General features: G+C 37.9%; 1 protein-coding gene across 1 annotated transcript in view; it reads left to right on the top strand.

Moving 5' to 3' along the window:
- Window positions 1-1155: 1155 nt before the first annotated feature.
- The window catches only part of sbf2 (SET binding factor 2), a 128516-nt gene continuing 104387 nt past the window's right edge, over window positions 1156-25284 (top strand). The window contains exons 1-2 of the mRNA XM_047363043.1: window positions 1156-1304; window positions 23170-23255. Coding sequence (XP_047218999.1) covers window positions 1250-1304; window positions 23170-23255 — 141 coding nt within the window. The 5' untranslated portion in view covers window positions 1156-1249. The remainder of the gene's footprint in view (window positions 1305-23169; window positions 23256-25284) is intronic.

The raw sequence follows: 25284 nt of genomic DNA, 5'->3' as shown, positions 1-25284 counted from the left end.
TTTGTGAATTTCCTGGTTACACTCATTTATTTGTTTTAGCTAATACAATCTAAAGAATGACTTGTGATAGATAAGTATTACCATGTTACCCATTGTGGAAAAGATTGTTATCACTTTGTAGCTGCTATTTCTGTCTTTGCTTTAGCGACAACACTGTGGTTGTTTTTTATTTTTATTGTGGCAGTTAGTGTGATGTCTGTGATTTTCCATTAAAATCGAGCCTTAGCTGTGATTTTTTTCAGTTTCTTGTAACTTACATCTAAAGTCAAAGAGAGGCTTTGACAGACGAACCTTTCATTTTTTTACAGTTTGATGAATTCAACAGTGCACTTTATTCGATTTGAGAATTTGCTGCTTACAATACAGACATAAAAAACCTCTGTTGTGCAAAGTTTTTTTTTTTGTAAGAAATGGGAGACAAAAGGACAAAATGATGTAAGGTGTAAGCCAGTTATATTCAAATTGCTTATACCCTTAATGCAATCATTACTTCCACCTAGGACGTCATATTTTCGTAGGTATTTATCTGTCCATCTGTTTACTAAATTTCAGACAAGGTGCATATTAGGACAAGGAACAGATTACTAGATTTTGGTGGTGATGGGGAGCACCATCTGGATCCAGGACTTTTTAAAGAGATTCTTTATCATTGCCAGGCCATGGTGCAATGACTTGGAATTCCTACATGGTTCCTCACCCTGTCAACAGCTGACATGCAGTGGTCTTGACGGAGGTCTGTGTTCCCTGAGTACTTTTCTAGTTTTCATATCTATTTAAAATGTCAAAACAACATTTCTACTAGCTTATTCATATATTTTTTTATTAATTTCTGTTTTACCCTTGACATTATTCAAAGGACCTTGGAACTGGCCCCTCTATTATTTCTTGAAAAGTTCGCAGAGCCTCCAGCAAATATGGTATTGTTGCAAGCAGGAAATCACAATTCCCAATGCTCTCTTAGATTAGAATAACATTCATTAAAATCCCCGTGTGGCTGCTGCACATTTGGTTGTAGCCTACTGGATGACAAACATTTCGTTTCGTTTACTAAAGAAGATTGTTTTATTGTTTAAAATAGGAACCTGCGTTGACATAGTGATATTTGTAAACTGAAAGAGGCCCACGCCCATGGATGTATCCCCGTCGCCGCACGCAAGCGCAGTGACGCTCCTTCTGTCAAACATGGCTGTTCTTTGGAAGGAGGAAAAATGCTGAATTGTGTTGGTATTTCTCGGGAAAAGCAGCAGACATGGCTAGGTTGGCTGACTATTTCACTGTTGTCGGATACGACCAGGAGAAGGCGGGTAAGTTGTTTGTGGTCGCAGACCGAGTGGACCTTCGTGGGTCCAGGCCGTGTGTGTGTGTGTGTGTTGATGTTGATGCTACATAGCGTTAGCCGCGCTGCTAGGCGAGACTGGGAAACACTTTCTTTTTCTCCCATTAGCAGGACAGATGTTAGAAACCACTCGGAGGGGCGTGGGTTTACGCATGGCGTTTAATCGGTGCTTGGTGGTTGTCATTAGTGAAAGTTGTGATATTGGACTTGGATCAAGTGGAACTTTTCTCTGTGTTTAAAATCTGCCACATCCTGTCCCTGTTGATCCAGCGCCCATTAATGGGGAAACGCTCTCTGTATGCTGCTCAGATTTCATCATATAAGTTCAAATCTGGCTCCTCCTAATCTGTTTGTCACACGAGTCAAGCAAGGACATGATTATCGATAACTAGCTTTGTAGGTTTCTTGCGTAATGCTACGCATGCTATTTTTACCATCTGCAGCCCTCTGTCATTTTTTTTTCTCTGTATTGTGTATATTTTCCAGTGGCGCCACCAAAGGGGGGAAGAGGGGCTGGTAAATGGAACCCCTAAATGTTGGCTGCCCCAATGGTCTGGCCAGACAGTCTTAGGAGCATAATATGAGTTTAGTATGAATTTAGAAAAATGACTTGCTCTTCTGGTCTATAAACGCATCAACCAGCATGTACTTTACACCCTTTTTCGAGTTCAATAAAAAAATCAGACAATGGTTAAATGCACAAATTGATATGATTTGTTGTGTTCACATTTCTTTCCTCTTTCAAACATCCTGGAGTAAGTACTTTATCTGTTATGTGTTAACAAATCAAAATCAGCCAAAATTGGAATTGGTGGTTCGGACTGGGGCTTGGTGTAAACTCTGAGAACCCTCCATCAGTAACTGTTGTGAATCCTACTGTGTTTTGTTTGAGGATGCTGAAGTTAGCTAATCTAAGTATGAAATCATTCGGGCCACATGTAGCCTGAAAAACATCAATATAAGTTGACATTTATGTTTAACTTGCTTAAATTACTCTTTAAGTTAAGTATAATTTATTAAGTAACTATATTATTAGTTTTGTTATAATACATGTAAATGTTATATTGAAAATATAATGATCTTAGTAATAAGGTCTTAAGTTACTGATTAATTTTAATTCAATTCAAAAATACTTTATTAATCCCAAAGGGAAATTAAATGTTGTTATAGCTCATATTATGAAGGTTTCTTCAAAGAGTTGTTGTAGATGCTGATGGCTGTGGGCAGGAAGGATCTCCTGTAGCGCTCCGTCTTACAGCAGATCTGAAGAAGCCTCTGACTGAAGACCCTCTGTTGTTGTAGGACAGTCTCATGAAGAGGATGCTCAGGGTTCTTCATATGTTCTTCATTTTATGAAGAATCTGTCTTTCCACAATGATCTCCAGAGGTTCCAGAGGAGTCCCCAGAATGGAGCCAGCCTTCTTTATCAGCTTGATGAGCTTTTTAGGTCCCTGGCTCTGATGCTGTTTCCCCAGCAGATGATGGCAGAAGAGATCACATTCTCAATAGACTTATAGAAGATATGCAGCATCTTGCTGCAAACACTGAAGGACCTAAATTTCCTCAAGAAGTACAGTCTGCTCTGTCCCTTCTTGTAGATGGCTTCACAGTTGCATCTCCACTCTAGTCTGTTGTCCAGGTGAACACCGAGGTATTTATACTCCTCCACCACCTCCACTTCTTCTCCCATGATAGAAATAGTTTTTGACTTATTCCTGTTTCTCTTAAAATCTACAATCATCTCCTTTGTTTTAGTCACGTTCAAGATGAGATGATTGTTTCCACACCATGCCACAAAGCGGTCCACCACCTTCCTGTACTCAGCTTCTTGTCCATCTCTGATCCACCCCACGACTGCAGAATCATCTGAGTATTTCTGCAGATGACAGGAATCTGTCTTGTACTGGAAGTCTGAGGTGTGCAGAGTGAAAAGAAATGGTGATAGTACAGTCCCCTGTGGTGCTCCTGTGCTGCTGACTACCTGGTTAGACTCACAACCCTTCAGTCTCACAAACTGTGGTCTGTTTGTCAGGTAGTCTTTGGTCCAGGAGATTGTTGAGGCCTCCACCTGAATCGTCTGGAGTTTCTGACAAAGAAAATCAGGTTGAATTGTATTAAATGCACTGGAGAAATCAAAGAACATGATCCTCACAGTGCTGCTGGCTTTGTCCAGATGACAGTGGGTTTGTTGAAGCAGGTGTATGATGGCATCTTCAACTCCAACTCCACAGCGATAAGCAAACTGAAGGGGTCCTGATGGTTTAGTGTTTGCTTACTCAGGTGGGCCAACAGGAGTCTCTCTAGGACTTTCATGATGTGAGATGTCAGGGCAACAGGTCTATAGTCATTGAGGACTGATGGGTGAGTTTTCTTTGGTACCGGAACATGACAGGAGGTCTTCCACAACACCAGAACCGTCTTCTGAGCCAGGCTAAGTCAAAAGTAACAGAGCTACTCCAACCTGCTGCCACCTTGAGCGTCGCAATTCTAGAATTTTAGTCTGTATTCCAACTTTATTTTTCTTTATTATGCCACTGCAATGTACTTGTTTCTGGATTCTCTTATGTTTTTGCAAGTAAAGAACTTTGAATTGTCTTATTTGCTGAAATGTGCAACACAAATAAACTTGCTTTGGCTAACTATAGATGGTTGTTGGGCAGGGAGGATGTATTGTAGTGGCTTGTGTTGCTCTTTCTTAGTTCCTATCTTCATTGTATTCTTGAGCATGATCAGTAGGCCAGTCTTTGCACTGTCTTTTATTGTTCATTGTGTTGTTATTGCTTACTGCTTTTATGATTTATGATTTTATCTCATCGTGTTTTTACTCACCTTTGCAGCACTGGTTGCCATATGGTATGTAAAAGCGCTTTATATATAAAGTTTTGATTGATTGATTCTTTATTTGATGAAGCACAATCAAGTCTAGATGCTTCAGAACAGAGCCAACCTTCTGTATCAGATTATTTAGCTTTTTTAAGTCACTGGGTCTGATGCTGTTTCCCCAAATAATGGCGGCGTAAGAGACTGTGCTGTCCACTACCGACTTATAGAAGATATGCAAACACTAAAATACCTAAGCTTTCTCAAAAAGTACATTGTGCTCTGTGCCTCCTGGTAGACAGCATAGTTCCTGTACTAAGTGGGAAATTGTAGGGCTTGACAATATTAAAAAAGTTATGTGATGGACACTGTATTGCCAAACATATTGGGTCACAGCACCAAATCAATGAATTCTGGTGTCCCAGTCACTTCCATGGCTGCAGGTTTATAACGTTTGGTGTGGAGAAACTTGACTGACCTGCACAGAATCCTGACCTCAACCTTCTTGAACACCTTTAGGATGAATTAGAGTGAAGAGTGCAATTCAGATTTTCCCATCCAACTAGAAACACACCACTAAACCTTGTGGAAGATGTTTACTGAATGATTAAAGTTGCTATTTCTGGTAACAGTCAGACCATCAACATATTGGACCTTATAGGTTAAAAATAAGATGCCATCAAAGTTCATGTACATGTAAAAGTAGACAGACAAATACTTTTTCCAATCTGTTGCATTAAATCCACATTTCTTCTCTCCTTTGTTTCTTATAGCCGCCATTACAATGCTTTTAATTAGCTTGGGATACTTTGGAACCCTTCCCTAATTGCTTGCAGTTCTAGTTTGCTTTGTGATCTTTACAGGGTTTATTCACACAGTCTTGAATAGCCTGGAAAGCATCGAAGTAGATTTTTATCATTTTCCAAATCTTGATAAGTACAGAAGAAGGTTTTCAGATCTTATTGCTTATTCCACTTTCTAAATGTAAAAAATGTAAAACTCAGAAAAATAGAGATGTTAATTTTGGTTACTTTGGGTTGAGTAAACACACCGCAGTGTACTCGTTTAAAACATTTAAATTTTACAGCATTTTTGGCCACTAAACCGTCATGGATCAGAGTTTTAAACTGAACCTGTCGTTCTTAGTTTGGGTCTGGTTTATTTGCCAAGCAAAATATGGCAACTCCTATTGTAATTAAGTTATCACGTCTTCATACCCTGTGAGTGGAACAGAGTTTAGTTGGTCCTGATGGCGAAGAAGAATACGTAAATGACCCTTTACCACACTGTCTAATTTGAATCTAGCTTCGGCGTTGTGTTGCTTCACAAATTTGTAGAGCGTAACGATAATACAACCATCTTCCTTCAGTATCTTCAGCTCTGTTATCGGTGCCAGTTCTGAGCATCTGCCCCAAAGAGACCCATTCACTGAATATATATTATTGTGTACTGCACTTTGTTGCCATGACATGGCCATGACTCCTGATATGGCAGTCAATGAACTAACTAAGCCCCATTCTGGTTATCCCATTAAAAACTTTCTGGGTGCTCCTTTTAATTATTTATTTGTACATGTCTGAATAGTGCGGAGCAGTGTTACCCTGCAGTGTCAATTTTTGTGCTGAAGCCTTCCCCTCTGCGCCGGTGTTCTGCAGCAGGACAGAAAGCCTCTCATGTTTACACTTCCATGTTATGCCTCAAGTCCAGCCTCACATTCCTTTCATCCAAAGCAGGAAGCAGCTTTGCACACATGTCTAATCATTCATAGATAAATAGATGAACACTTTTTCTTTTTTTAGGCACAGTTAGGGCTGGACTTTTGATAAATTGCCATCTACTTTTAGGATAGCTGAATTTTTTGTAATTTATTGCCTTTTATGTGCTTTTCAGGATGCATTATAAATGTTGTCTGCAGAAAGTAAAGAGATTGAGTTAGTTAGTTAGTTAGTTAGTTTGCCTAGCCTCTTGTAGTGGCTCCCATCCTGCTCCATGTCTGCCCTGGCCTGAATCTGCTATTACTTCGCTATGCTGCACACAATAGGTAAACAGCATATTTCTTTGGCTGTGAGCATCCCAGCATACACTGATAAACATTTGCGCAAGAGACACATTGTTTATGTTATTATCAAAAAAGTTTAACTAGATTCAAATTTAGACAATCTAAGGACAAGACAGAGATGTTGACTTTCATCTTCTCTGTACTCCTAACTAAAGATCAAGTTAATAAGTGATCCAAATCTCATCTAGAAAGACAATAGCATTCCCTGGCTCTGTACTGAATCTGTCTGTTTACTGTTAGATTTTCTCAAAGTAGTTGCTGTTTAGCCTCAAGGCTGCAAAGATGCCTTGCCTGTTAGGAAAATAAACAGGTAGCCTATGAGATTTAAAATGCATGCCTTTTTGAAGTCATGCAATTTTCAGTGATGCACAGTTGTTGGTCTAGATGACAGATTTCTCTTTCGCCTGTCCCATCTCACTCGTTAACTCAGACCTGGAGTCCCTACGTGGCTCATCACTGCGCCTGCTGCTCCATCCTGGCTTCTGCTCCACTGGCCTGACCCAATTCTCACGGTTGGATCGCTGCAAATAAAACTTAAGCTTGCAATCTGCTCATAGTCAGAAGAAACAGTTCATACAACTTTTGTGGTGACAAGGATTCTCTCCAACTGTTGCAGGATGTTGTGGGAGTAAGAATAAAAGCACATACAGAAGAGATGGCTTACAATTGTAAGGGTGGTCAATAAGCAAAAGTATGGCTGTAAAAGTGGAAATATATTCACTTTAAATTCTGTCTCAGTTTGCTCAGAATTTGCATGAATCCACGATGTATGTCTCCAGAAACATTTCTATGGCCCAAAAATGAATGAATGCACAATCCAGATCAGACTGAAGGGATTTAAATACATATATGAGGTAAAGTGTCTCAATGAAGTTGTTTGGGGCGGGGGCTATGACTAGTGAGGTGGGTTCACTGTGAAATCAGAGCATTGTGCTTCCCACTTGGAATAGTTTCCACAAAAAATGTTGGAAAACTATTCTGTCCTGAACCCACACTACTCTGTATTTTCCCTTTTTTGCAGCAGGGAGCTGTTTCTCTGTGCTGGCATACCTTTATATAGAGTCTGGTAAACTGTTTCCTCAAAATTGCAATTTTCCATGTTTAAAAAAATCTGACCAGCTGCTTTTCTAGCAGTTTATTTGAAGGAAATCAGCACTGTTTTATTGAACCAAACTGCTCATTAAATGCATCTCACAGATGCTGTGGACAGTCTCAGCTCTGTGGGACTTTACAAACAGGATCGTTTGGTCTGAACTAGGGGATTTCCTTATGTAATCCAGCAAATCTTTCAAAATATTATGAAATTCGGATTTGAAATGAGAAAAAGATGTCCCTCTGCAGCTCTCGTTATACTCCTGCGTGGAACGGCATGTACGTGTTGCGATGCCAGTCTGCAGGTGTCAGATGTGGTTTTGTTTCCCAACTTGGTTGCAAACCAGTAAGTGCCGTTTAGAGCATTATTGTAATAGCTGTAACAGGAGTGAGTTCACGCAAGGTGTGCTGCTCCAAAACTTGCATGAATTGACTTTTTGTTCAAACTTCTGAAAGAGAGTTTGTGCACGCCCACATGATTTGTGCTTTCTCTAAAAATCAACCTTTACTTGAACTAAAAGTTCATGGTTCATGTTTTTTCCTGCTACTTTTGCTCTCAGGTTTCGTCTTGATGTTATGATTATGGACACATCATAATTATATTAGAGCTTTTGTGGCTTGTTTAAATGTCTGAGTATGCAGACTTGTATGTGTTACAAGCTCCTGTTGATCTGCTCTGCTGGGGGTCCTTAGTTTAATGACGCCTTTCCTTTGTGACAGTTTCAGTCGTGTTTGACTCACAGTGTGTTGGCTTCATTCTGACATCGTAAATAGTCTGTTTAATTCTGCTGCCTCCTTGGTTTATCTGCAGCACATAGACCTGATTAAATAATTAGATATTTATTGCAGAACTTCTTCCACAGCGAGATAAGCTAATACTTTTGAGAAAATATGCAAAGCTCGACTAAGTGCCGACGTCTGATAACGTTTTAAGGATGATGTCTTAAAATGTTATTGTGCCGAGGTTGCCAAAATCCATATATTAAATTACAAAGTTTTAAACTTGGTTACACAATGTCATAAAGTAAACATGGTTCGGGTACACTCAGTCAAAGCTCTTCTAACAGCTGGAGACTTTCGATTTCAGACGTTAAATCATGAAGTGCTGCCATGTGTTATTGTTGGCTGTCTAAATTGTTATATATTTTAATAAAGTTGTCTAGTTTGTTTTGTTCTTATCAGTAATAACATAAACCTGATGAAAGTATGGCTTTCCCAGTGCTTATTAGACAAGGTTTTAACCACTTCAAAAAATAAATTGTGCAAGCCTCTAGAGGAAAATTCAAGTTTTGAGCTTTTGCAATTTACAGACTCTTTTCAGCTTGCATCCCCGATACATTCTCATTGTTCTGAAGTATTCACTAAAAGTATAACCTATAGTGACCGTCCTAATTAAGAACCTGGTAACTAATCTAGTGATGTCCTTGAAGGAAAAACAAGGCTAAGCAAAATTTTTGTGACCTTTTCTTACCTTGTAAATTGTTTCCCTATCTGTGTATACTGTATATAGATAAACCTGCTGTTAATGGTACATGTCCACACATCGACAGATTCATGGACAGTTCAGTGATTGATATGAGCAGATTTGAAATTTGTTGATAAATTTAAAAATAGCAAATTTAGAAATGGTTAGTTACACCATATGTGTTCAAACCATGGATTATGGCTGCACAATATATCACAAATTTATTGTTATTACAGAATTACTGTTTGCAGTATGCATATCACAAAGAACTACCTAGACCACAGGTGTCAAAATCCAGTCCTCTAGGGGCGGTATCCTGCAGGTTTTAGATGTGTCCCTGGTCCAACACACCTCAAACAAATGGCTGCATTTCCTCCTCAGTATGCAGTTCTCCAGAGTCCTGCTAATGACCTAATTATTTGATTCAGCTGTATTTAAGCAAATACACATCTAAATGTTGTAGGACACCAGCCCCTGAGGCCTGGAATTTGACACCCCTGAGTCCTAGACTGTAATAAGTGTTAGCTAAGCACGACACTTGTTTAACAGCTTAACATTTAAAACAGCAGACATCATCTAGAAGCAAGTTGTTCAGTAAAACCTTGCTGTTGAGATGAAAATATTGTTATTTTTAGTAGCTGGGTAGACTACTCGTTATCTGGGGGTCTGTGTTTACTATAAACAGAAAGACATCAGAAAGGCATCAAGACTCTAAACTAACTTTTAAACTTATTGCATGCCATGTCGTTATCGCAACATTCTCCATTATTCACATATTGCATGTTATCTTAATATTGTGTATTAAATTAAGTTGTGTATAATAAAAAGGAAGGGTAAAGAAACATCAACATCAATTTGATCACAAATAACATCTCTTCTTTTTTTTTTTTTTTGCATGTGTGTACAGGATGGGTCATTACCACCCTCTGGTGATAATTTATTTGTCAATTGCCCCCTTTAGAAATACACTGCTCAAAAAAATAAAGGGAACATTCAAATAACATATCCTAGATCTGAATAAATGAAATATTCTCATTGAATACTTTGTTCTGTACAAAGTTGAATGGGCTGACAACAAAATCACACAAAAATCATCAGTGGAAATCAAATTTATAAACCAATGGAGGCCTGGATTTGGAGTCACACACAAAATTAAAGTGGAAAAACAAACTACAGGCTGATCCAACTTTGATGTAATGTCTTTAAAACAAGTCAAAATGAGGCTCAGTATTGTGTGTGGCCTCCACGTACCTGTATGACCTCCCTACAACGCCTGGACATGCTCCTGATGAGACGGAGGATGGTCTCCTGAGGGATCTCCTCCCAGACCTGGACTAAAGCATCCGCCAACTCCTGGACAGTCTGTGGTGCAACGTGACGTTGGTGGATGGAGCGAGACATGATGTCCCAGATGTGCTCAATCAGATTCAGGTCTGGGGAACGGGCGGGCCAGCCCATAGCTTCAATGTCTTCATCTTGTAGGAACTGCTGACACACTCCAGCCACATGAGGTCTAGCATTGTCCTGCATTAGGAGAAACCCAGGCCAACCGCACCAGCATATGGTCTCACAAGGGGTCTGAGGATCTCATCTCGGTACCTAATGGCAGTCAGGCTACCACTGGCGAGCACACGGAAAGAAATGCCACCCCACACCATTACTGACCCACTGCCAAACCGGTCATGCTGAAGGATGTTGCAGGCAGCAGATCGCTCTCCACGGTGTCTCCAGACTCTGTCACTTCTGTCACATGTGCTCAGTGTGAACCTGCTTTCATCTGTGAAGAGCTCAGGGCGCCAGTGGCGAATTTGCCAATCCTGGTGTTCTCTGGAAAATGCCAAGTGTCCTGCACGGTGTTGGGCTGTGAGCACAACCCCCATTTGTGGACGTCGGGCCCTCATACCATCCTCATGGAGTCGGTTTCTAACCGTTTGTGCAGACACATGCACATTTGTGGCCTGCTGGAGGTCATTTTGCAGGGCTCTGGCAGTGCTCCTCCTGTTCCTCCTTGCACAAAGGCGGAGGTAGCAGTCCTGCTGCTGGATTGTTGCCCTCCTACGGCCTCCTCCACATCTCCTGGTTTACTGGCCTGTCTCCTGGTAGCACCTCCAGGCTCTGGACACTACGCTGACAGACACAGCAAGCCTTCTTGCCACAGCTCACATTGATGTGCCATCCTGGATGAGCTGCACTACCTGAGCCACTTGTGTGGGTTGTAGAGTCCGTCTCATGCTACCACGAGTGTGAAAGCACCACCAACATTCAAGAGTGACCAAAACATCAGCCAGAAAGCATAGGTACTGAGAAGTGGTCTGTGGTCCCCATCTGCAGAACCACTCCTTTATTGAGTGTGTCTTGCTAATCACCAAAGATTTCCCCTTGTTGTCTATTTTATTTGTACAACATCATGTGAAATTGATTGTCAATCAGTGTTGCTTCCTAAGTGGACAGTTTGATTTCACTGAAGTTTGATTTACTTGGAGTTATATTGTGTTGTTTAAGTGTTCCCTTTATTTTTTTGAGCAGTGTATATTTACATAGTAAATTGGTGATATGTTTAATGCTTATTTTACCCTGTGTTTACACCTTTTTCTAGCTCATCTTATTTCATTGCATTCAATTTTACGTTAATATGCTTGGATACATCACGCTGTGATCAGCCTGCTTCTTTAGCAGTGACCTTTGTTACCCTCCATGTGGAGGGTGCCAGTGATTGTCTATTGGACAAAGACATTGTTTAGGTCATAATATAACATTTCTGTATAAAGATTCATTTTTTTATTGGAAACCAAGAAAGTGAATTTAAGTTTTTCATTAGTTGTAAGCCATAATTCTCAAATTTAACAAAAATAATTATTTGAAATGCATTCATCTACGTATTGAGTTTCAGTTTTTGAAATTAATTACTGGAATAGAATAACTTTTTCATAATATATACTAATTTATTGAGGTGAACCTGTACATGTTTTATACTTCACACAATAAGCTTACTGTTCTGCCAACAGCTGATTATGCTGCTGCAGGGGTTTACAGTGAAATGAGAGAGGAAAAGCAACTGACATGGCAGGGATAACAACATGGGAGACAACGGTTAAGACTAACAACAACAATACTTACAAAAAGTAAAGCTTTATGGTCTAACTTCTTCATCAAATATCAGCCTCCTCAGCATCAAAGTAATGTGCTTTTTAAAATCCAATCCATGTTTTTGTTGTGACTGCTTTGATTACGTTTAAGAGTTTAAAATTTCAAGTACTGATCTTGGAAAGACAATAAACAGCAATCATGGGGCAGATTTTTTTTATTTTGAGATGTAAAACATAAGACAAAGTACTTGTAAATGATCTTTAATTTGTAACATTACCATTGCAAACATTTTTGACCTTTAATTTATGTGGTTCTACAAATGGAGCATAACTGAAAACAAAAACTTGGAGTAGATGGCAATTAGGAAGCGAAAGTCCTTCCACTCTGAATTAGAGAAGTGACGTTCTTTTTCCTTGCAAAGTTGGACTGCTTACTGAATAAATGAGAGAAAGGCTCTGTTTTTTCAGGGTTTTAAAGTTGGGATTTTCTTAAAGGTATTTTTATTATTGTTAAATGATTAAAAGCATCCTTTAGATGTTGACCCATGTGTCATTATTTGTTTGAGCATTAGAGATCATTCCTGACATTATTCCACCACAAACTGGTTGTCTTTGGTAAACTAAGGTTTGGTATTATAACTAGAGTTTCTATGCAGTCTGGAAACGTATGGAGTTTCCATCCATCGTTTTCCTTTTTCCCAGTTTTTTGTTTTTTTTCAAGCCTTCTGGTGAGAAACATTTAGATTACAGTGGAGCAGTTCCTTCTTTGTTTTAGGCGAAAGTCTGATATGAAGGGAAAGTCCATGGACTTTACATGCAGAACATGATGACGTTTGTTGTAATGCAAATTAATCCTAAGTTCATGGCAAGAAACATTTTGGTCATAATAATTTTAGAAGTGGAATTTGACATTCAGGGTGTTGAAGAGTATACCAAAGCTAGGCATCATCTCTGCAGCCTGTCAGTCTGACCTTTTTTAATATTCCAATGGGTTCTCTGTCCAACAATATCTAGATCTTGATAACCATTTCAGAATGAAGCCTGCATGGACTCTCTCTGATGTGTTTTGTTTTTCTTCACTCATTTGACCGGGGCACGACCTTAAGGTTCTGTCATTGTTTTTGTGTATTTGACCTTAAATTGTAATTTGAAGCCATAAAGCTTCCTGGTATTTATGACATCATCAGTTGGTTAATCTCCAGTACCATTGTGGCATGCAAACTATGTTCTGTTTCATCCTTTGCATATCATTTAGTGGACAATCAGTTTGGTTTCCTGATTATCAGTGAATCTAAACTGGGTTTCCTCATATCCTAACAGGGATTTTTAATGTAATTCATATTTTGATTTATATAAACATAAACTTATAACTGCTCCTAATTCTGAATTGAATAATTTAAAACCTGTCTTGTTTTTCTTTCTTCAGCATATGTTCAACCCAAGTTTTTTCTGAACCATAAAGTCCAAAAGAACTAGTTGCTGCTAAATCAGTGCCAGCTATAAGTTAAAAAAATGCATTTTTTTAAATGATTCTCTCTTTATGGTGAATCAGTCTTAATATTCTGGGGTTTACAGATGTGAAAAGACAATACCTGTGAATTTGTTTCAGCATAGTCCACCTGTGTGCATAACCGGGCCAAAATCAGGTTAGAGACTGATCTCTGTATTACGTAACTGGCAGAGTCCACTGGTGGCCTGTCCATAAATGGTGAAGAAATAGTGTTGGCTGATTTAATCAGCCGCAACAGAGGTTAGATAAATCAGGAAGATAAATTGAAATTTTTCTTTTATTGGGAGGAGAAACGTCTCCTCTAATGAAGGAAGACTCATAACTTTCCTCTGTGAGTTTTTCACTTGCCTTTGAAAATATGCCACACCACGCAATTCAGAAATAAATTATTAGGTTCATTCAGTCTAAGTCAAATATAGATATTTATATATGTGTGTGTGTGTACTGACTTGTTCTGTAGGCAGAGCTCTGACTGCTTCCACGTCAGAAAATAAGAGGAGCAATCCGAAACACGTCAGAGACATCTTCATACAAACGCTTAAAGACTCTCCAACCTAACAAAAATCAGAAATGACAGCTTTTCCAGGTCTATACCGATTTCCAAAAAGAGTTTTTTTCCCCCTAAGGACAGAAAAAGAACGAAAACAAAATGTGCTGCAGGTATACTGATAGTAATACTAGTTTTGAATCCAGCAAATTACAAGATTATCTGATTAATGTTTTTCAACTCAGAAAACTGCATTAAAGTTCTTGCTGTCGGCTAATACTTCTATGCACCATAACTAGTTGGATCTTATAGTTTTTTGTTTAATAAACTTAATAAACATTAAATAAACGTTAATAAACATTTTCTCTTGTTTTATTGCTCATCAAAAAAGTTATGTTATTTTTTTTTCTGTCATGGTGCTTCACTGTGCTGAACCCTTCTATGTCGCTTGATTTATTTATTTTTTTCTGTGTTTGGACTTCACTGCCCTTTGTTTTGTGCTGGCGGATGTGCAAATTAGCATGCTTCTTTTTCAGGCCTGGATTTCATTATCCTCACATATGGGGGTTCTTTATAGTTATCTTGGGGGTGTTGTTTGAAAGCAGGGCTTGTTTTAATACACAAGTGCTGGGTTGTGGAATTTGAGGAATTTTGTCATTTACTTTAATCTGATGTTGAAAATTAGAACAGAGAGCACTCAGTCCACATGTTTTTAATTAGAGGAGCTGTAAAGACCTGACACATGTAATGGTCAGACAGATTGCAACATGTCCAAACACGCTGTGTTTGGACATGTTGCACTTGATTATTCTGATTTATCAAAAAAGGACATACAGCACTATAGAAAACTATTTGCTGATTCCTTCTGTTTTTTACTCTTTTTATTTCCGATCATCAAAGAAAAAATAATATCAGACAAAAATGACCAGAGTAAATGCAGAATATGGTTTACAAATCAAATGATCATTTAAATTACTAAGAGAAAAATGCTATACAATCCAGTCTGGCCCTCAATAAAAATATAATTACCCCTGCTTGTTAAATCATGAATTAATTGTTATTAAGCACATTTGTTGGTTTAATTTCACTAGCCACATCCCAAGCTTACCTGTAGAGTCAAGAAAAGCCATTAAAAGGACTTGTCTGACAACATGAAGTAGGCTAAAGGATATTAGAAAGCAACATATGATCTAAAATATTCAAAAAAAAAAGATTAGAAACAAGCTCTTTGGTATTCCTGGTAAAGGTTACCAAACCATTTTTAAGTATTTCAGACTGCCAGACTGACTTAAGGATGTTGATCTTAGGGCTTTGTTGGCTATCTTTTATATGGAAGCAAATCGTTACCATATTTCAAATGAAAAAGCATTTTCAGAAATGCTTTTTCATTTTAAGAATGTGGCTGCATTGTTTGACTCATAAATGAAATTAGTAATCAATAATCCTATTTGCATTTTAATTTTCTTCTTCAAGACTGCTCATTCTTTCACTTAATTAAAATGAAAAAGAAAAAGACATTTGAGATTTATTTTTCAAAACGTACCCCAGCAAATAGATACCAAAATTAAATTTGAAATGTAAAATTTGAAAATGAAAAAGAATTTCCAGAAATGCTTTTTCATTTTAAGAATGTGGCTGCGTTATTTGACCCATAAATAAAATTAGTAATCAATCATCCTATTTGCATTTTCTTCTTCACGACTGCACATTTTATGCCATAATCAAAAAGAAAACAAAGCAGACATTGCTTTTTCGTTTTTGTGGTCCGCCTGCAAAGTCCTGCCCAGAACTCGAAAACGAAAAAGCATTCCGAGCGGCGAGCGCAGAAGAGTGACGTCAGCAGCCGCTCTTCCTCAGCTCCCTGCTGACCAAGCTACCCAGCTTGTTCAGTAGGGGGCGCTGTGCACGTCTGCATTGCATTACATTGCAGACGTGCCAAGAAATTGATTGAATTGCAGCAGGGCTGAGCTCAATTTGTGGCAGTGACAGGCAGAACTGCCACAGCTTGCCGCAGGGTGGCACGGGATTCCGCGAGGATGCCAGAAGGTGCCAGACCGGCCGTAAAAACTTGCCAATGCGGTTGCCGCTGTTTTTGTGGAAGCTGATGCTGATTATCGGCAAATGGGTTGTCATTGTTGTTATAGCCTGTTACCTTTAAATAATGATTTCATTATTGATTATTATTTAATAAACAGCTTTAGACCCATAACATAAGGTGATTGTATTTACTTGACATGGAAAATAAATAGCACTATGTGTATGTGTGACGTGTTGAAAGGATGACGAAGATTTATTGTACAAACAGCCGGTTTATTATAAAGCACGAGCGGCTATTCTGAATTGTCACTCACAGAAAATTTTAAATAAATGCTTAAAAACATGCTGGATGTCCCAGGCCATAAGGCTGCCACGAGGATGCCACAGCCTGCCACCGGAACTACCAGTTCTGCCTGCCACTGACACAAATTGAGCTCAGCCCTGCTGCAATTCAATCAATTTCTCGGCACATTTGCAATGTAATGCAATGCAGACGTGCACAGCGCCCTCTACCGAACAAGATGGGTAGCTCGGTCAGTAGGGAGCTGAGGAAGAGTGGCTGCTGACGTCACTCTGCTGCGCCCCCAGCTCGGAATGCTTTTTCGTTTTCGAGTTCTGGGCAGTACTTTGCTGGCAGACCGCAAAAAAAACAAAAAAGCAATGTCTGCTTTGTTTTCTTTTTGATTATGGCATAAAATGTGCAGTTGTGAAGAAGAAAATGCAAATAGGATGATTGATTACTAATTTTATTTATGGGTCAAATAATGCAGCCACATTCTTAAAATGAAAAAGCATTTCTGAAAATGCTTTTTCATTTTCAAATTTTACATTTCAAATTGAATTTTGGTATCTATTTGCTGGGGTACATCTTGAAAAATAAATCTCAAATGTCTTTTTCTTTTTCAATTTAATTAAGTGAAAGAATGAGCAGTCTTGAAGAAGAAAATTAAAATGCAAATTATTGATAACTAATTTCATTTATGAGTCAAACAATGCAGCCACATTCTTAAAATGAAAAAGCATTTCTGAAAATGCTTTTTCATTTGAAATATGGTAACGATTTGCTTCCATACTTTTACAGCCTAGGTCAGCTTCTTGCTAAAAAAAAAAGAGATGTTTTTGTTTCTAGGTTTATGTATCTGTGTGAATCTAAATATTTAAGGTGACCCAAAGTGTGAGCACAGGACTGTATGTATACTATTAGACCAAGAGGGTCTCGAACTTGAGGCCTTTGTTGTGACTGATGATTCACCGGCCCATGTAAAGGTTTAGCTTTCAAGGACTTGTTGACAGCAGGCCTAGGGTCCCGGATGGCGGCAGTCCAAAGACCTTGTGTTATTCTGTTGATGTGTAGCTGCTCTTTTTTCCTGTTGTTGTGGCAACTCTGCCTCCCTTGTGCATTGTATCTAATCTCTGTTCAGACTCTAACACGAAGGCTTCATAAGTAGTATGATGGGGAGCTTGCAGTGTGGCTTGTACTGAGTTATTCGTGCCAAAAAGCACAAAGTGGCTAAATATCCAGTGCGGATACTGAGTATATAACAGTTACCAGGGTGTCCTAATCTACGTTAAAAAAGCCTTGATTAGTCACTTACACAGGGCAAGGTTGCACATGGACATTTATTTGAAAGGCTGATCTTGTATAAAATACATCGTGGGTAGTTTTTTCAAGCAGGTATTTGTACAAATGTTTATTTTTCAAAATAATACAGCCTTCATTAGTTATGCAAACACTTTAATTTGTCTAGTAATCCAGGCAACCTACAGCTGGTTATCTTGCAGTGACATGAACACAACAGTTGTTAGAAATATTAAGTAGGGCTGCACAATATTAGGAAAATTATGAAACGTTTTTCTGACACTATTCTTTCTTTTATCATTAAACTGTATCCCCACCACTCTGTGTGCTTTAGCGTCTCAGCAACTAAACATACACAAGTTTGGAAATTAAGGACAATTAAGAGTCCATCAAACTGGCCAAATATGCTATGTCAATGTCTGACACTTGAAATATATCATAATAAATAGTCCCAGGAATTCCTCAAATTGCAATATTGCAGCCAGTGATCTTGTGATTTTGTGCAGCTATAATATTTAATGATTAAGACTTTAACATGCATCTGATTTCACATAATTCTAATTCCCGGTTTTGTAGAAATTCTGTTCCACATTACCTTTTAAAGGACTAGTTTGTAAAACGTCAGTGGAGATGAAATGCTGTAAAAGAAAAAAAAATCCCCTCTGCTAGCAACAAAGCAACAATAGACAACAGATTTATTTTTCAGTCCCTTTACACAGCTGACTGACAGTTTACAACAACAAGTAGGGGAGGGATATGCAGCTTGTTTGTGATTTTGAACCATGACTTTTTAAAATTTTGCTACAGGTATAACTTAAAACTGGAAATCAGGACATTCTTGCCTATTGTCAGATGAATGCAGCAATTGACTTTGTGGTGCTTTTTCATAAATAATATAATATTAGAAGATGGCTTTCAATTTGTCCTCTGTGGCCATGGGACATTTTATGTATTGAGATCTTCATGAGATTTACACTGCTTTGAGGTCAGTTGGAATAATATTTTATGGCTAATTGTTATGCAAATATTTGGCATTCAATGGCCAATGTGTTTGGTTAATTATGTGTCTATTTTTTTTCTTTGCACAATGTATATTTTTGCATATTTTATTTATTTAATTTTTTCTGCATGAAACCACTATGCTGCTGTGGGCAGAAATGTGCTGCCTAATGTGGAAACTAAAAGCAGCTCATAGTAACGTCATTATAAGAAGAATCTTTGAATTTCTCTAATTCTAAGATTTTTCTTATAATTTTACCTCGGTAAGGTAAAAGTTATTTACAAAGCACGTTGGGCCTTAAGAGACTTCCTAAGGTGAACAAATGTTAAGAGTAGTGAGGAGGACTTTTAGTGAGCTTAAGAGTGTCTTCAGCAGAAACGATGACGGAAAGACAGACAGAAAGGAGAGAATGAACAACAGTGAATCTATGAAAAACCACTGTTTCAATTGTGCAGGGATCCACCCTCTAAACAGTTTGGTTAATGAGCATATAAACTCCTATAATAGTCATACAATTATTAATATAGAGATAAGATAAACTTTATCATCCCCCTAGGGGAAAATGAAATAGTTTCAGCAGCAGGACAGGGTAAAGGTGTACCTCTAGTAATGTAATATTAGGAAGGATAAACAAATAATAGAAACAATAATGAATAACTATGAATAAAGAGTGAAAAAAATTCCAAACAATAAAGTACAAAATAATTTAAATATTATTTACAGACTGTAAAATGCTTCCAAAAATAAACATTTGGAAAAAAGTTGAAAAAATATATATATATATATGTATATAGATCGATAGAAGTACAATGGGATCTGCGCTCCGAAGTCTGCCTCTTTGTTCCCTGGACCGAATCTACCTTTCAACACTCCTCTCTCCTCCATCTGCCGTGCCAACAGCTGGATTCTGCTCCTCTGTCCAGTTTAGTTTCCTAAACCTTTTTTCACCGTTTTGTTGTGAGCGTTTTGCCAAATCAAACCTCTTTATACGAGAAGGCAATCACAGTAAAATGCTGACAGGTGAGTGTCAAGTGTCCACGTTAATATCAAATAGATGAGGTAGGAAAACGACCACCACGGCAAGTAAACACAATTATAAGTACCGTATTTTCCGCACTATAAGGCGCACTTAAAAACCATTAATTTTCTCAACAAATGACAGTGCGCCTTGTAATCCGGAGCGCCTTATATATGGATCAATTGGTTAATTGGTTGATCCATACTGGTTGTACACGGCGCTCTGTCAAAATGTTTCAGTACGACTGGTAAACTACAAAGCCGCACCGCTTGCAGCATTACGGCTACCGTAGTCAGGAGCGTCGCCGAAGTAATAGCGGTAAACACCTGTACTGTGCTTACTCCTAGTCCAACACCACTTGTGTGTGTATAACGTTTGAATGTACTGTTGCAGGAATTGCCTGAACTATATGTGATTAGAAGCTCAGTGTGTGGGGTGTATGTTTCGTGTGTGTGTATGGAAGATGTTGACATTACTCCTCCGGACAGAGGTGGCGCTGTGTGCTGCCGTAGCTGAGAATCAAGAGTGAAGGAGTGACGTCGGTATTATTGTGTGTGTGGGGTGGGTAGAGACGGCGACCGGAGCAGCGGTGTATGAGTCTGTAAGCCCTCCCTGTGTTTTTACGTGCTGCAAAGTCATTAAAAAGAACCCCGAATCTCGTCAACAACTCAGTGTTTTGATGCTGTTTCTTCATGCTCAACTCAGCAACGTATGAGTGAGGGAGTTAACCCCGAGGAAACTAGTAACTTCGGCCTTGGAGAAAGCGTCTCCCCTGTGTCATCAGACTACGGTCAGGGGACAGAAACAGGAAAGGTTAACAGTACTAACGTTTGATTTAGTGCATCAAACTGTTTCTTTTACGTGTTTACTGAATCAGGGAAAAGTTCCCTTTCACGTTTTAACTAACATTTGATTTCAACTTCAACTTCATAGACTCCAATGCATTCCTAACGTGCGGTTGGCTCTATTCAATAGAATTCTATGTAGAGGAGACCTTACCATGAGAGTGAATGGAGTTATCAGAACGCTGGTTTGTAGTGTATTAATAAAGTTTGACTGACTGACTTATCTGACTGTTTTGTTGACATTCTTTAGCACAGCTCCATCTAGTGGATGCATAACGCAACCCCAGTCAAACGTTTGACTGCAGTAGCTTCTATTCTATGCGCCTTATAATCCGGTGCGCCCTATATATGAAAACAGTTCTAAAATAGGCCATTCATTGAAGGTGCGCCTTATAATCCGGTGCGCCTTATAGTGCGGAAAATACGGTAAATAAAAATAGTTAGCTGAATCACTCTTAAACTGAGACTCCTTGCAGGAATTTTTAGGCTTAGATAAGAGGACTCTGAGAATCTTTGAGAATGCAGACCCAGATACGCAAACTTTTGTAAAAAGGCATAATGCCCGCCACGTTATTTTTCCGCTAGACACACAACGAGCTTCCTACAAATAGTTTAACTCGGACTACAAGTAATCCTAGACTGCTCATATTTTATTTTCATGACACAGCTTCCCCTTTGACTTCTCAATGCCTGATATAAAATATCGTTGCATGCAACAGCTTTATATGACGGTTTTATTTTCTGCAATCAGCACAGCGGTTATACTAGTGATTCAGATTTCATGGTTGCAGTTGTATTGTTTGCCTAAACAAAGATGCATTAACAGATTAGTCATCTTGGCTAAATACATTCTTTAATTGGCCACATGTATGCAATTTCTGTCTGCAAGTGTCCCTTTGGGAGATCTTTTTTTCTAATGAACAAAAGTGTGTCCAAGCTTACAGAGAGTGGGGAAAAGTTTAAAATAACATCAGGATGAAGTCATAGATTTCTTTTCCCTAATTAGATAAATATCTTTTATACTGGCCTTCAAGATTGCTAAATAAGAATGCTGCGGTTATACATCAACCTCTAAATAGATATGTTGACATGCATTATGACTTGTAATTTAGATTTTTTATGGATTTTTACAGAAGATTTTTTATGGAGGACAATAGAAAACCTGACAATGTTTGCTTAGTTTGCCAGCTTAGCTTAGTTAATATCTGAACAGTGACATTTTTATTGCATTTGTGACTCAGATGAGTTATAATTTTCATAGCAATATGTTCCATCTTATATAAACAAGCTGCTGCCAAATAAGTTCAAAAGTATCGTTAAATACAAATAAAAGTTTTTGTTTGAGCTGATGAACCTGTTACTTCTAATGTTTTTTTATTGGGTACTAGGAAAGCTAACAAGGTATAGAAATTAAAATGAAAAGATCAATTTTGAATGTATGATTGAAGGGTTGGGAATGAAGACGTTGTCGTGTTTCATGATCTGCTTTGCATTAGTTCCTAGTCCTTTGACCACAGTCCTTGTGAACCATCTTAATGTCCTCAGTCACACCAGTTAAAGTCATGTTCTCACCATTTAAAAAAAAATATAATTTACCATATTTGAATAGTTTGTTCTTTTTGGTGTAAATTTTTATCTAATTAAATTTTTGAAAAGAAATCTGGATTTAATCCACTTTTACCCATCATGGGAACCTTTTAACTTTTTATCAGATGTACCTTCTCTTTTGGTTTTAATGCACTCTGTCAACAGATTAAGATTCATTCCAGTTGTAGCATTTCACACTTCCTCTAAACAGCTTAAAATACTTGAAAGCAAACTTCCTAGAATTTGAGAAGAACTGAAATCTCGTTTGCATGCAAATCATTTATTAAGTCTGAGATGACAGTGGATGACTTTTAAAAAAAAGAGGTTATAAGAAAACCCAAGAACTGTCAGTCAGAGCTGTTCCGTGTGTTTTATTTGGGTTTTGAGAAAATAAAGGGTTAGATTTATCACCTGGTTAGGTCTGTTCTTACACCTGAGCGATAAAAGTGTTTTATTGACTGTAGAAGCTGGAGATCAGGAATGCAGCCTTGACCGATGAACAGATGGAAACTCATTGTGAAATTTTTACATTTGGTGCATATATACTGCATTGCTCTTATTTGTTTCTATATGCTTTGTATGTGACTCTTCAACAACAGCTAAACAAGCAAACTAAACAAACTGTACATGGTTTGTTTAGTTTGCTTGTCTAAAGAACAAGTCTTTCAGATTTTTTGTACCTTGGTCTTTAGTACACAGTTGTACAATCTGTTTTTGCTCTGAAAATATTTTAATAGATTGATGTGTGACTGGCATGTTGATTTTTTGTTGATGGTTTAGTATTGGTCATGCCAGTCCAAGATATTTTCCTTCAAATAAACGGAAAGGTTTGACAACAGTAGGGATGCTATGGTGTATATTTTCGGACATCTCTATCAGCCGATATTCAGCTTGTTCATTCTTACCGACCCATCAACTAACAGGATAATAAACCAGTTGCAGTGGTAGCTGAAATTTATCTGATTATTTTGCCGTAAAATATTTTTTTACATAGACATTTGTGCAAATTGTAACATAGTGAGAAGTAAAACTGGAATATGTAAAGAAGTTTAGTTAGTAACACACATTTTACTTTCCTTCGCAACTTAAAACCTCTGTGTTAATTACAATTTTTGATAATATGCATTCAGTTTTTTGCCATGAACATGCGAAGATGTTTTATCCACGATGACCTGCTTTGTGTCATTTACAGAAACTGACTAGTTTTCATGTGGGCCAATGGACTGATTTCTGTCCTTTTACGTGCAGGTTCAGGAGAAGGATGTGGGAAGATTATTCAGCGTTTTCCCAAGAGAGACTGGGAGGGAACCGCCTTTCCTCAAGGGGTGGAGATGGTGAGTTTTAACAACCTCGATAATTACTCGAAATGACTGAAACAGTTTTTGGGATTAAAAAAAACAATTGAATGCTTTTTTGGGCTGTTAATTATTAAATAATTGATAGTGAAACTCTAAGTCAAGAACATGCATTGGTTCTACATCTCACTGTAGATGTGTGTTAGGTGAGAAAGCAAATGAATGACATTTGACACATTTGCCCTTTAGGGCTTGAGCTGTAGATACTGGCATTTCCTGTTGCAGTTACAGTCATCACTCTTTTTCTAAGTTTGGTTTTCATCTCACTCCATACTCGCTAATTAAGGAAACTCGCATCACATTTGCCTTTCACTTTATGCCCAACTTATCTTGTTTCAATTCCTGTGTTCTCCGTCTTCTCTAGTGATATGAGCAGAATTAGTTGCTTGTTTTAGTTTAGCCCTTCCTCCTCTAACTGGAGACTCCATGGGGTCTTTGACAGGAGGTCTGTTTTCCTTACATGGACAATCCAATAGATATAGGAAATATTTTCTTATCAGGGATGGGAAAAACTGTCAGTCTCAAGGGAAACATTTACAGTTGACGGGATCACACTGCCCAGGACATTAACGCCTGCCTATATCTGTTTTTGTCCATTTAAACTTAGCATTCTGATAAGCTCCTAATGACAAAGCAGACTGGTTTGGCAGTCGAAAAAGAAGCAAGTGAAGAAAATTCACTTTTCATTCCAACAATAATCATCCTTATGGTTTCTATTTCTGCTCACAGTTTGTACAACATGGCCAGTGACTCAAGTTTTTACATTATTATAAAATTATTTTTGCTTAATTAGTTACTACTGGTAACCAAATTTGTAATGTCTGACAGCTTACATTACATGCATTCATAAATCTGCTTGGAGAGGGGAGTCCTTATTATGGAACCCCATCCAGATAATAAAGAATTTAAAATGTGTTATTGCAAATTAAAAATGTAATAATGTATGGTCCATCATGCTAGTTAGCTTCACTAGAAGCTAGCAAATCAAACCAGCAAATTTAAAGACATAAAGCATGGAGACATGTGAAGGCTGACGACGCTGGTCTTTCTGCTTGGGAACACTGTTTATACTGTACCAAGTAGTTTGTCTTAATTTTATGCAAGGAAATACACACACGCACACACACACACACACACACAGAGACGTAAAAAATAAACGTATGTGGTGAGGGGCTGCCATCCCCTCGATTTTATTTTATCTGTAGCTACTGAAGAGAATAATTAAATAATTAATATTGTTCAGATTTGCATTTAGATTATAATTACAAAATTAGTTTTCTAAAGTTATGTTAAGCATGACTTTTTTAAAACTTATTTACACCAATTCTACCCTTAAAATGCTCCATAGCCCTATTATGTTTCTCACTTTAATGGTCTAATGATTAAACTAGATCCTGAAGATGTGATATATGAATGTAGCTAATGTAGTTAATATTTATATGATTCAAAAAAAGTTATTTTTAGTTTGGCTCAAAGAGAGCTTTCTCAATCACTTCAGCTCTTTTTCTAGATTTAGTTTAGCCAAAAAGAGAACAGTAAAGTATAACTAAATAATAATTTCAAATATACGTAGTTGCTTTTTTTCTGTTTTGGTGCAAGGTAATCATTATAGGAAGAAATGTGTTTGTCTGTTATGACTTGTCTGGGGTTGGCCAGACGTTGACATGAAAAATTATCCATTCTCATCAGACCTCAAGCAGCCACAACACCGTTAGTGCAGTTTTACAGTGATTTTATTTACAATAATGTGAATACTTAAATGTTTTAACACTGAAGAAGGAGCAGAATGACTTCAAGGTGAACTATATGCCAAAACAACAAACAAAAGGAAACTATCTGACATCTTAAATGAACTAAACTTCTTAAACATAAATAAACCAGATGACAACAACTTGCCTCCCTAACTAAAATAAACAGGAGAAAACTGGAATAAAAGTAAAAGGCACTTCAGCCCTATGAACTCCTCAAAGTATTGGCATCTACTGAACATCGCCTAGAAAGGCGTGGC

Source organism: Girardinichthys multiradiatus, chromosome 4 (genome assembly GCF_021462225.1).
Source record: "Girardinichthys multiradiatus isolate DD_20200921_A chromosome 4, DD_fGirMul_XY1, whole genome shotgun sequence".
NCBI classification, from domain to species: domain Eukaryota; kingdom Metazoa; phylum Chordata; class Actinopteri; order Cyprinodontiformes; family Goodeidae; genus Girardinichthys; species Girardinichthys multiradiatus.
The sequence above is the reverse complement of the archived record's forward strand: the minus strand, read 5'-3'. Positions and strand labels throughout refer to the sequence as shown.